This window comes from Marmota flaviventris, chromosome 2 (genome assembly GCF_047511675.1).
Source record: "Marmota flaviventris isolate mMarFla1 chromosome 2, mMarFla1.hap1, whole genome shotgun sequence".
In the NCBI taxonomy this organism is placed as follows: Eukaryota; Metazoa; Chordata; class Mammalia; order Rodentia; family Sciuridae; genus Marmota; species Marmota flaviventris.
In genome coordinates, this window is record NC_092499.1 from 177,451,348 (window position 1) to 177,462,702 (window position 11,355).

An 11,355-nucleotide genomic window follows, 5' to 3' on the forward strand; every position below is an offset into this window, starting at 1 on the left:
TGGCATGAATCAGCTAGTCAGCCAGCCTTAGGCAGGGGCTCCCACGAACAGTGAAGAATTGTAACTTGGGGGCTGCCTGATCTGGGGAGGAAGCCGGGGGAGGCTAGCTGGGCTCCAGCCCCTGGCTCAGTCCCTGGGTTGCTGGGCAGGCGGCCCTGGAGCGGATCCTGTGGGGGATGGGCAGGGAAACAGTTTCTTCCCCGGCTGCTCCTGGAGAGTGGGGGGCGGAGCGCGGGAGGGAAGGTCCCTTCCACCGTGGCGGTGTCTTGGCGCTGAGCCAGCTGCACGGAAGGGGGTGGGGAGTCTGGTGAAAGCAGGCTTTCTCCCGGCCAGCGGCCTCCAGGGCTGTCAGAGGGAGGGAAACTGCTGGCGGAGGAGGGGGAAATGGGGGAACCGGGAGGGCGGGTCTGGTTGCTGTGGGACACAGGAAGGAGAGGGGCTGAGCTGGCCCTGGAATCTCAAGAGCCTGCCTACCAGGCCCCAGATCAGCTCAAATCACTGAGCCAGAGAATCAATATACTGGAAAAATTTTAACTCTTTATCAGAGCTAGAAAGTCCTTCGGAGGGTTTTTCTAGGGTCTGCAGAGAACTGAACCCAGGAGTCCAGACGTGGACCCTATTCTGCCCACAGGCCCAAAGGTCTGGGAGAGGAGTTCGCAAAAAGTGTCAGCTGAGATATTTCTCCCTCTCCACCAGAACCCCTTCTCCTGTTCAGCTGGAAGAGATGGCATTTTTCTAACAGCCAAGATGCTTTGTATCCCATTCATGGCACCTAAGATAATTGCCCACATCTCATTTTCCTCTTCCCCACTGGTCTGCAGTCCCTGAGGGCAGTCCAGTCATCAAACCTAGCCGTCCATCAGAAATGCTTGCGGAAGCTTGCTCCAGTGAGTCAGTCTTTGGACCTGGGTCGGGGCTTGAAACGTGCGTTTTAACAGTATTCCAAGTGACTGATGCTGCACTGAGTTTAGGTAAGAACTCCAGTGGGCCTGGCACAACAGTAGGTGCTAAGTGCTGCCTGCAGGGGCGGCAAATACATTTGCAGGATAAACAAATGGTGTGTAGGGAGATGCATTGAACTGGTGTCTGTGTAACTGTGCACCTAACACTTTAGAAGGAAACAGTTCACTGTGATAGCAATACAAAAGATAAATATTTATTTAGAACAAAACTTTTTAACAATTGATTTTACATTCTAAGCCACAAGGAAATAGCAAAACATATAGCAAAAGAAGACAAAAACTAAAAAGCAGTGTATTGTCTTTTCTACTTCAACTTGATAACACTTAGTTGGCCCATGCCCTCTTGCTTGGCCTATCTCCCAAGTACGTTTTACAGTTAACAGCTCACTCATAACTGGTAAACCGCCTTTCTCCTGAGGGTCAGGAGGTTGCAGATGAGCTCCAGCTAGCTCCTTCTGTAGGGTTCCTAGCTACTGAGGCTAAGGTGCAAATGTAAACCTTTGGTAGGTGTCTTTACTCAGGGGCACCCCCGTTTCTCACTGGTGTCAATGAATGAGGAAGGAGGAGGCTTCCAAAGGACCTGGCACATTTAATTCAGATATGACCCTCCAGGGAGCAATGAATACACCGTGGAGTTTGTGCCTTGGTCCCTTCCCTATCTTCCAAATATTCCAAAAACCCTGCCAAACCTTCTCTTTCTGTTCCCTCCCCCAGATTGCTCAGCTTTGCTCTGGGTTTGTCACTGTGGAGAGATCAGACTTTCTGGGCCCTCAAGTGTTGAGGAAATTGTTGTGAAGTGTGAGAGGTAGTGGGATGAGCACCGGGCTTGGGGTCGGGGGACTCTACTATGGGCTGGCTCTGGCACCAGACAGCTATGCAACTTTGACCCAGTCATTTAATCTTCATGGGTATGTTTCATCTGCTGAAAAACCAAGGAATTGGTCTAAACCAACTCTGAGGTCCTTTCCAAGTAGGAAAAATTCTAGATTCCATGACTCTATGAAAAATGGTTTCTGAGCCACCAGAAGAGCTGCCACAAAGTCCATGCATTTTTATGCCATAAGAGAGGCCCTCAGCCACCATTCAGAGCTTATTGGTTCAGATTATATACACTTCTAACAACACTGGTTCCACAAATTCTCAGACCACAGAGATTAGAAGCAGCAAATTAAAAAGGGGACGAGGGAGAGCTGCAGAAGGTAGACACTCTGACAGAAGCCATGGTCAACAATGTTTTCAATTCAACAAACACTGATGGAGCGCCTACCGGTGTTGGGCCCCGCACCTGATGCTGGGGCATAAAGATGGGCAAAGGCAGCCCGAAGGGTAAAAATCCGGGGAGAAAAAAAGGTATGGGGAGGGGCCAGTAAAATGTACAAGAAAAAAACAAAACAAAACCCAAAAAACAAATGGAAAAAAAAAGGAATTAAAAAAAACCTTCAAATACAAAAATGAAAATAAATTTAAAAAAAGGGGGTGGGGGCGACATATCTGCACGCTACATTTCTGGTAAGAGCCACCAATTCAGAACAGCCTGAAATGGAGTAAACTCGGTTTAAGAAGGCATAGAGAGATGTCTCTGGTAGGTTTTAAAAAGATCTCCTTCAAAAACGATAAAAAATGGTTTAAAAAAAAGTTTTGGCACTTAAGAGGGGTAAGCTGGCTGTGTGTTCACCCTGGCAGGCAGGCGAGCGGGCGGGCGTTCAGTGCCCCGCCACGCCGGTTAGCTGAGCCGCCACGGCATTGTGAACTGCTTTGGGACACTGGGCAAAGGCGTGTCCCCGCTTGCCACAGAGGTTGCACACGATGCCCTTCCGGCAGTAAGGGCTCAGGTGTCCCTCTTCCCCACACCTGAAACACCTGTCCTGCGTGCAGCTGCCGCTCATGTGGGTGCGGGAACCACACTTGAAGCACGTCTTGGGTTGCCCCTTGTACCAGCTGTACCCCCTCTCGGCCCCCAGGAAGAAAGCCCCCGGCAGGTGCCTGACCCCGCCCTCCCCCTGGCGCAGCTCGATCTCGCACTTGTATTCCCCGGTCCAGATCCCAAACCTGTCGGTCACTTTCACGGGCACCGCCAGCACGTCGCAGTGGCGCTTGAGCCAGGTCACGATGTCCTCCACGTCCACCGTCTCGTTCCGGAAGAGGATGAAGAGCGTTTTCAGGCTGGACTTGCTCCGCCCCAGCACCACAAAGTTCTCCCAGCAGTCCTCCTGCTCGCGCTTCTCCTCGTAGACGCGGAGGAACAGGGCCAGCTTCTCCGCCGAGCGGAAGCTCACGTCGAACTCGCGGCTGCCGGGGATCTGGATGACCGCGTAGATGTCGCTCGGGTCCATGCCGATGGAGCGCAGGATGAGCGCGCCCACTACGAAGTCCCGGGTCGGGCAGGAGCCCTCGTCACCCTGGAAACAGATGCGCACGAGGAAGCGACCTTTGCCCGGGCCCGCGACCGCCGCCTGCTCATCCTGGAGGGGCCGCTCGGCCGCGTCCTCCGCCGCGCCGGGCCTGGCGGGGACCGCCATGGCCGCCCCCGCCTCGGCCTTCTTCCTTCTGCCCGGCTCGGCTGCGCCCTTCTTCTTGCGGGGGTCGGCCGCCTCCCCCGCCGGGTCTCTCCGGCGGCCTTTCGGGTCCCCGCGACCGGCCGGGGGGAAGTCGCCTAGGCCCGGCGTCGCCAGGCCCGCGGGAGCGCTGAGTCCGCCTCCCGCGTTGCCGCCGCCTTCTTCCTCGCGCCGCGGCGCCCGCGATTCGCGGAACTCGCCCTTCTTCTCGGCCAGGTTCTTCACCACCTGGGCCCAGCCCATCTTCTCGCGCGTGCCCTCGGCGTCCTCGCTCCGGGCCGCGGGCCGCGCGGGGGGCAGAAGCTGCGGCCGGCCCCGCTTCCTCTCCTCCTCCGCGCCGCCGCCGGTGGCCATTTTACCTCCTTCCCAGCATCCTCCACTCGCTCCCGCAGCCAAAGGGCGCCCATCGCGCGCGCCCGCCCGCCCGGGGCTGTGGGGTTTGGAGTTTTTTTTTTTTTTGAAATTCGACGCTTCTCTCCCCCGCCCCCCCGCAGGAGTGTTTACGTGCAGCGCATATTGGACGGCGCCGGCCCCGGGCCCGCAGCGGCTGAGCCCTGTTTCCGCAGGCGCCGGCTCCGGCCCCTCCTCCCGCCGCGGGACGGGGAGCTCGGCGGCCCTGCGCCCGGGCCAGCTTGGCAGCCTCGGCCTCGCTCTCGAGGATTTGGCATTTCGCAAGCGGTCCTCGATGGTTTCATTCAAGCCGCGATGTTTAACGGCCCAGGCCGAAAGGCGGGACGGTGTAGAGGGAGATCTCGCTCATTTTGTTTGTTTTTTGGTGACTTTCAAATTTAAAAACAAACAAAAGCCACACTTAGCTGTCCCTTCCCCCGAAGTGTACCACAATGCACGATTCCCCCTCCTAACGTTGGATCAAGAGCATTTAAAAACAGAAAGAAAAAAAAAGAAACAAAGAAATTTGCCGCTTTAACAACTTTGTTATTAACTACTGGGAATTCATCCAAGGGTTGCATTACCACCGAGCTGCATCCCAGTCTTTTTTATTCTTTGAGATGGGTCTTGCTAAATTGCTGAGGCTGGCCTCCAACTTGGAATCTTCCTGCCTCAGTCTCCCCAGTCACTGGTATTACAGGTGTGCCCCACCACATCTGTCAAAACTTTTACTGTACCTAATCCCATTATCCATTTGTCCGTCCTTATTTTTTGATGCATTTTTTCAAGTAAGTCATTGCATTTTTGTTTTTAAAAACCATCTCTTGTACTTATGATGATTATGATATATTGAGTGCTTTTTAAGTGCCCCATATTACGCTGAACATACTGCATGCAGACTTTAACACATGGACTCTTCGAAATACAGTGCTGTAAATACACTTATTTTACAAATAAGAAGGCAGGAGTTTGAAGAGAGGAGTTTGATCACTTGGCAGATTTAGGCAGTCCCATGTGTAGATAACTCTCAATAGCTACTCTCAAAGGACTACTATTAATATGTTAATAACTATCATACTAATAAATTTATCTATTCATGCATTATAGGTTCAGGTGATCACCTATGTCAAAGAGCTTGGTCCAAAGTGGATTCCTAGGAAAGTTAGTTAATTCTTCCTTTCTTCCACTGTTAAGAGTCTTTCCTGTTTCTCTAAAACATTTTCCAAATTCTACTTAGCTTTTTTTTTTTTTTTTAAAGGGGATTAAATCTAGGGGGCATTCTTATCACTGAGCTATACTACCAGCCCTTTTTAATTTTTTTGGTACAGGGATTGAACCCAGGGGTGCTTAATCACTGAGCCATATCCCTAGTCCTTTTTATTTTAGACAAGATCTAGCTAAGTTGCTAAGGATCTTGCCAAATTGCTGAAGCTGGCCTCAGACTTGCAGTCTTCGTGCCTCAGCCTCTGGAGCCACTGGGAAGGATTATAGGCATGGCACTGCACCTGGCACCCCCCCCCCCCCAGTCCTTTTCAAAAAACTTTTTTGAAACAGGGTCTTGCTAAGTTGCCTAGTCTGGCCTCCAACTGAGATCCTACTGCCTCAGTCTCCCATCTTGCTGGAATTATACATATGTGCCACCACACCCAAGTTCTTCTTAGTATTTTGAGTCTTTATTACTAGCTTACCATCTTTTCCTTTGCCTCCAACACCAGGTCTCAGAAAAGTCAATAATCCCTGACTCTTGTGCCACTTGCACTTTCCAGTTCCCTTGCTTTATATCCCTAGATGCACGTTCCTCCATCCCTTCTCAGCCACTCATTCATGGTCATGTTCAGAACCTCAATATCACCATAAATATCAGTCTTAGATCCATACCTCCCACTCTCTTACTCTTTCTGCTTGCCTGCTCAAGTCTTCCCATGTGAGGATATTTACAAAACCAGCAGAACATGTATTCTAAATCACTTATGATCTTACCTAAGTCCAGGTAACAATCACATTGAAAATCCACAAGAGTCAAGGTCGGGGTCCACTGTGGCCAGATCATCCATTTCTAAAGAAGAACTTGAACTTTAGTTTCTTCTTTTATGGGAAACGTTTTTCTCCTTATGATTCTTAAGCTATATCTGGAACCTCCATATAAGTTTTAAAACTAGTCTATTAAATTCCAGAAAACCATAGCATTTTAGTTGGAATCACATTGCATTTATACAGAACTGGCATTTTATAATGCTGAGTCTCGTCATCTATGACCCTACTTGATTTATCGTTTATTTAGATCTCTTTTTTATGAAAAAATTTTTTTTTTGTATTGGGGAATGAACCCAGGGGCACTCAACCACTGAGTCACATCCCCAGCCCTTTTCTGTATTTTATTTAGAGATAGGGTCTCACTGAGTTGCTGAGCTCCTCGTTTTTGCTGAGACTGACTCTGAAATTGTGATCTTCCTGCCTCAGCCTCCTGAGCCACTGGGATTACAGATGTGGGCCACTGCACACAGGTTGAATTTCAGTAGCATAGTTTTTTTTTTTTTTCCCAGAAAAATCTCTTTAATTTTGGGATACGTTCCAAGATGTTATATGGATTAGATGCTACTGTAAGTGAAATTATCATAAATGTAAATATATTGTTTGTTGATGGTAGTTAGAGGGAACACAATTGAACTTTGAGTACTGACCCCATATTTAGCAACAAAGGTGAAACCTGAAAAATTTTCCATGGTTTCTTTCTGCCTCCTTTTTGTACTGCCATAATGGTGTGCATGCAGGTCCTAGCTGATGCTCTCAAGAGCGTTCACAGAGCTGAAAAGAGAGGCAGACGTCAAGTCCTTATTAGGCCACGCTCCAGAGTCATCTTGGGTTTCTGACTGTGATGAGGAAGTGTGGTTACATTGGCAAATTGGAAACCACTGATGATCACAGAGCTGGGAAAATGGCTGTGAACCTTACACATAGGTGGAACAAGCGAGGAGTGATCAGCCCCAGAGTTGATGTGCAGCTCAAAGACCTAGAAAAGTGGCAGAGTCACCTGTTCCCTTTTTTTTTTGGTACCTGGGATTGAATTCAGGGGCACTCAACCACTGAGCCTCATCCCCAGCCCTATGTTGTATTTTATTTAGAGACAGGGTCTCACTGAGTTACTTAGGGCCTTGCTAAGTTGCTGAGGTTGGCTTTGAATTTGGGATCCTCCTGCCTCAGCCTCCCAAGCTGCTGGGAGTGTGTGCCAGCCATACCCGGGTCACCTGCTCCCATTTTGTCAGTTCAGGTTCATCCTATTGACACCCTCAGCTGGCATCCTGGACCATGAAAACATAGGAGGGATAATCCTGAGATCCTTTTTCCAGGGATGTAAAACATACATACAAATTAAATGCCTCAATGAAGATAAATGCCTCAAAGTAGGTTCCAGTGGTTTTGGAATCTGCTTTTCTATGTTAACAGTCCTGTTATCTGTGAATAACGAAGGTTTTGTTTTTCTTTTTAGTTGTCATGCTTTTTCTTGTCTTACTGCATCAGCCAGGACCTTCCATACTCTGCATATTTTGGACATTTTTTGCATCGTCTCTGACTTTAAAGATATCCATTTGTTGTTTGAAGAGATTTGACTTGTGGATTGGGTTCACTATATCTTTTTTTTTCCCCCCAGTACTGGGGTCTGAACCCATGCCTGAAATCTGAGGGACTTGGGAGGCTGAGGCAGAATGATTGCAAGTTTGAGATCAGTCTGGGCAACTTAGTGAGACCCTGTCTCCAAATTAAAAATAAAAAGGGCTGGGGATGTAGCTCAGTGGTAGAGCACTTATCATGTGCAAGGCCCTGGGTTCATTCCCTAACACCACAACAAACAACAGCAACAACCCAGGACAGACAGATGTGTGCAGGCTAGGCCAGGCCAACAAGTTTGCCATCTTTGGCTAAGGTATCATTATTTCCACTTTACACAGGAAACTGAGGGGGTAAAGGGACCTATCTCAGGAGTATCTCTGAGATCTTTGAGATCTAGGCCATGTCTTCCCCTCTGTCTTCACAGATGATTGCAGGGGAGACAACAGTTACCTAGTGCTCTGTAAGCACTTATCGACAGCTGGTTTTTGAGTTCTTAGGAAACTCACTATGTTAGAAAATTCTAGAATAATGGAAAGATAAGAATGAGACTACTCTCTATCATAAGTCTGGAGGTACACAGCTCAGACCTGGTGTTGTGGCTTCACAGTCTCAGGAACAGGCTGGAGCCAAGCAGACCCGATCCGTCCTCTGTCACACTTCACCTTCACACCTGCAGGAAAGAAAGGCCACTTCATCTTGCCCAACTATGGTGAGATAGGAGATAAGTACAGATGGGCTGTATCTTCAATCTTAGTTCCAACATCAGCTTTGATGTTACAACAGTGATCATCAATGGCCCCTCAAATATGTTTTGGCCTTGATTACAAGGGCAGCATTTTACACATGCTTAAGTGTATTCATTTCTAAAATGTGAAAATGTTTATTTTGAGACAGGGTCTCGTTGAGTTGCTGAGGGTCCCAAACTTGGAATTATCTTGCTTCAGCCCCCTGAGTTGCTGGGAATACAGGCATGTGCCCAGCTGGGAGTTTACTTCTTTTTGATGAAACGGCATAGAATTTGGCCGGCAGGCAGCGTAGGCAGCTAATTGTATGTTGCAAGATTGTCAGGGGCCCAGATTTCTTCTATCTTGATCTTCTATATGTAGACTTTAGTAGGATGTTTTTGGCCTGCACGTGTCAGAAAACTCAACTCTAAATGATTCACCTAGCAAGATGATTTGTTATTTAATCTTGAGTAATTTCTAGATAGGTGACAGCGTTGGCTAACTTAATGACCCAGAAACACTATCAAGGAACAGGTTTCTGGGGCTGGGGATGTGGCTCAAGCGGTAGGGCGCTCGCCTGGCATGCGTGCGGCTGGGGTTCAATCCTCAGCACCACATACAAACAAAGATGTTGTGTCTGCCGAAAACTAAAATAAATAAATAAATAAAAATTCTCTCTCTCTCTCTCTAAAAAAAAAAAGGAACAGGTTTCTCCAACTTTCCCCTGTACCATTCTCAGTATATCCTCTTTGGCCAACTCTCCTTACAATTCCACAATCCAGGAATCCTGAGAAGACATGACAATATTTACTAGCAGATAAAGGATGATTTTCTGCACCTTTTTTTTCATTTTAGGTTGACACAATATCTTTATTTCATATTTATGTAGTGCTGAGGATTGAACCCAGTGCCTCATGCATACTAGGTGAGCGCTCTACCACTGAGCCACAATCCCAGCCCCTCTGCACTGTATTTTAAAAAGAGTGTTTAAAACCTTTCCCCAAAGTCTCTGAGTAGACTTCTCTCCCTGCCTCCTTGGCCGGACTCTGATTGCCTATGACTAGCTCTGAATCTGGTAAGGGTAATGGGCCTACAGAGCCTATCTCAGACCAATCATAACTACTGGAGCTGGGACTGGGGCTGGGGCCACCTTCTCTAAAAAAAAAATGCATAATGGACAAGGTCAGGGTCTATTAATTGGGATGGAGTAGAAAACAGTTGTTGGGTAGGCCGCCACCTGGGTCTACCATATATTGCTAACTGCTTTTTTTTTTTTTTTCCTTTGGTACCAGGGGTTGAACTCAGGGGCACTTGACCACTGAGCCACATCCCCAGCCCAATTTTATATTTTATTTAGAGACAAGGTCTCACTGAGAGTCTTGGTACCTTGCTTTTGCTGAGGCTGGCTTTGAACTCACGATCCTCCTACCTCAGCCTCCTGAGCCACTGGGGTTTTAGGTGTTCGCCACCACGCCTGACGCTACTTGCTATTTTTTAATGGTTTCCTGGTACAGAGAGCTTTCCAGTCAGAGTGCTGTAGTACAGTGGGCTCTGCAAATGGGAGTACCCCAAATAGTGATTCCCTCACATTCAGGGGCAGCCAAGAGGGGCCTGGGTAGCTGGAATGCCCAGGCTTGTTGCTTTTGCCATAGTAGCCTTTTCTGTTTACCCTGGTGGGCAGTGCCATTTGAAACATTCTCCCAAGATTTTTACTTTTTTTTTTTTTTTGATACTTGGGATTGAATCCAGGGGTGCTTAACTACTGAGCCACATCTCCACCCCCTTTTTGTATTTTATTTAGAGATACAGGCTCGCTGAATTACTTAAGGCCTTGCTAAATTGCCGAGGCTGGCTTTGAATTAGTGATCCTCCTGCCTCAGCCTCCAAGGCTGCTGGGATTACAGGCATGCACCACCATGCCCGGCTTCTCCCATGATTTTCAAGAGGTATAAAGGTTGGAGCTGGCCATAGTGGTGCACGCCTTTAATCTCAATGACTTGGGAGGGTGAGGCAGGAAGATTACAAATTCAAGGCCAGTCCAGCAACTTGAGGAGGCCCTACGCAATTTCGACCTCATCTCAAACAAACAAGCAAGCAAACAAATAAACAAATGGGCTGGGGAGGTAGCTCTGTGACAAAGTTCTCCTTTGTTCAATCACCCCCTTTTGCATGTGCAGGTTAGAGATTTCTATTAGACACCCAAGTGGAGATGTCAAGTAGGGGGTTGGATGTTCGTGGATGGAATTCATGGGGGAGTTCTGGGCTGGAGAAGTGAGTTTGTGTGAATACAGATGACATCCACAGTCAAGACCCTGGAAGGGAGCAGGAATGAAGTAAGAGAAAAAGAGGGAGAGGGTGGAGACTGAGCCCTGGGATGCTTTAATAATAAAAGAGAAGGAGCCAGCAAGGAAACTGAAGGGAGAGTGACTTCCTGGACACCACATAAAGAAAATATGTCAAGGGAGGGAGTAATCTGCCATGTTCAATGCTGAAGGCAGGCTAAATTAGGGGAGAACTGGAAAGTGACCAAGGGATTTAGGAAAGAGGAGGCCACTGATTTGTTGACAAGGGTAATTCCAGTGATGAGGTAGGGAGTGAAAATCCTGAATTTTGGGGAAAGGAATAGGAATCCACAGGCAAACCTCTTTAGGAGTTTTGCTGTAAAGTGAAGCAGAAAAGAGGGTACAGCTGGAGAAGTGGTTCGTATTTATTTTTTTCATTCTGTTGGAGGGATGAACCCAGGGCCTGTGCATGCTGGGCAATCACTCTACCACAGAACTACAATCCCACCTCTCACTGTTTTTTTTAAATACAAGAAATGAAAACATTCGCTATACCAATGGGATGATGAAAAGGAGACGGAAAACGATGATGCAGGAGAAAGAGGGGGCAAATGTTGGGCTTATGTATTTGAGAAAATGACAGTGTGTAAGATTAAGTGTAGAAATAGGTTTTAGTAGGCAATTAATACATAGTTAAGAAAAGGAGGCTGCAGGTATGGCTTAGGGATACAGCGCTTGTCTAGCATCTGTGAAACCCTGGGTTTGATCCCCAGCAACACACACACACACACACACACACACACACACAGTTAAGAGAAGGGAGGCAAGTGGG

At 48.0% G+C, this 11,355-nt stretch overlaps 1 protein-coding gene across 1 annotated transcript; it reads right to left on the minus strand.

The window, feature by feature from the left end:
- Positions 1 to 1,134: 1,134 nt before the first annotated feature.
- On the minus strand, positions 1,135 to 3,959 carry Zcchc3 (zinc finger CCHC-type containing 3). Its single transcript, XM_027945341.2, has one exon. The coding sequence runs from the start codon at positions 3,869 to 3,871 to the stop codon at positions 2,666 to 2,668; it is 1,206 nt and encodes a 401-aa protein (XP_027801142.1). The 5' UTR covers positions 3,872 to 3,959; the 3' UTR covers positions 1,135 to 2,665.
- Between the last annotated feature and the right edge of the window lie 7,396 nt (positions 3,960 to 11,355).

Coding starts and splice junctions, on each gene's coding strand:
- Zcchc3 (XM_027945341.2), bottom strand. CDS start 3,871: ATGGCCACCGGCGGCGGCGCGGAGGAGGAGAGGAAGCGGGGCCGGCCG.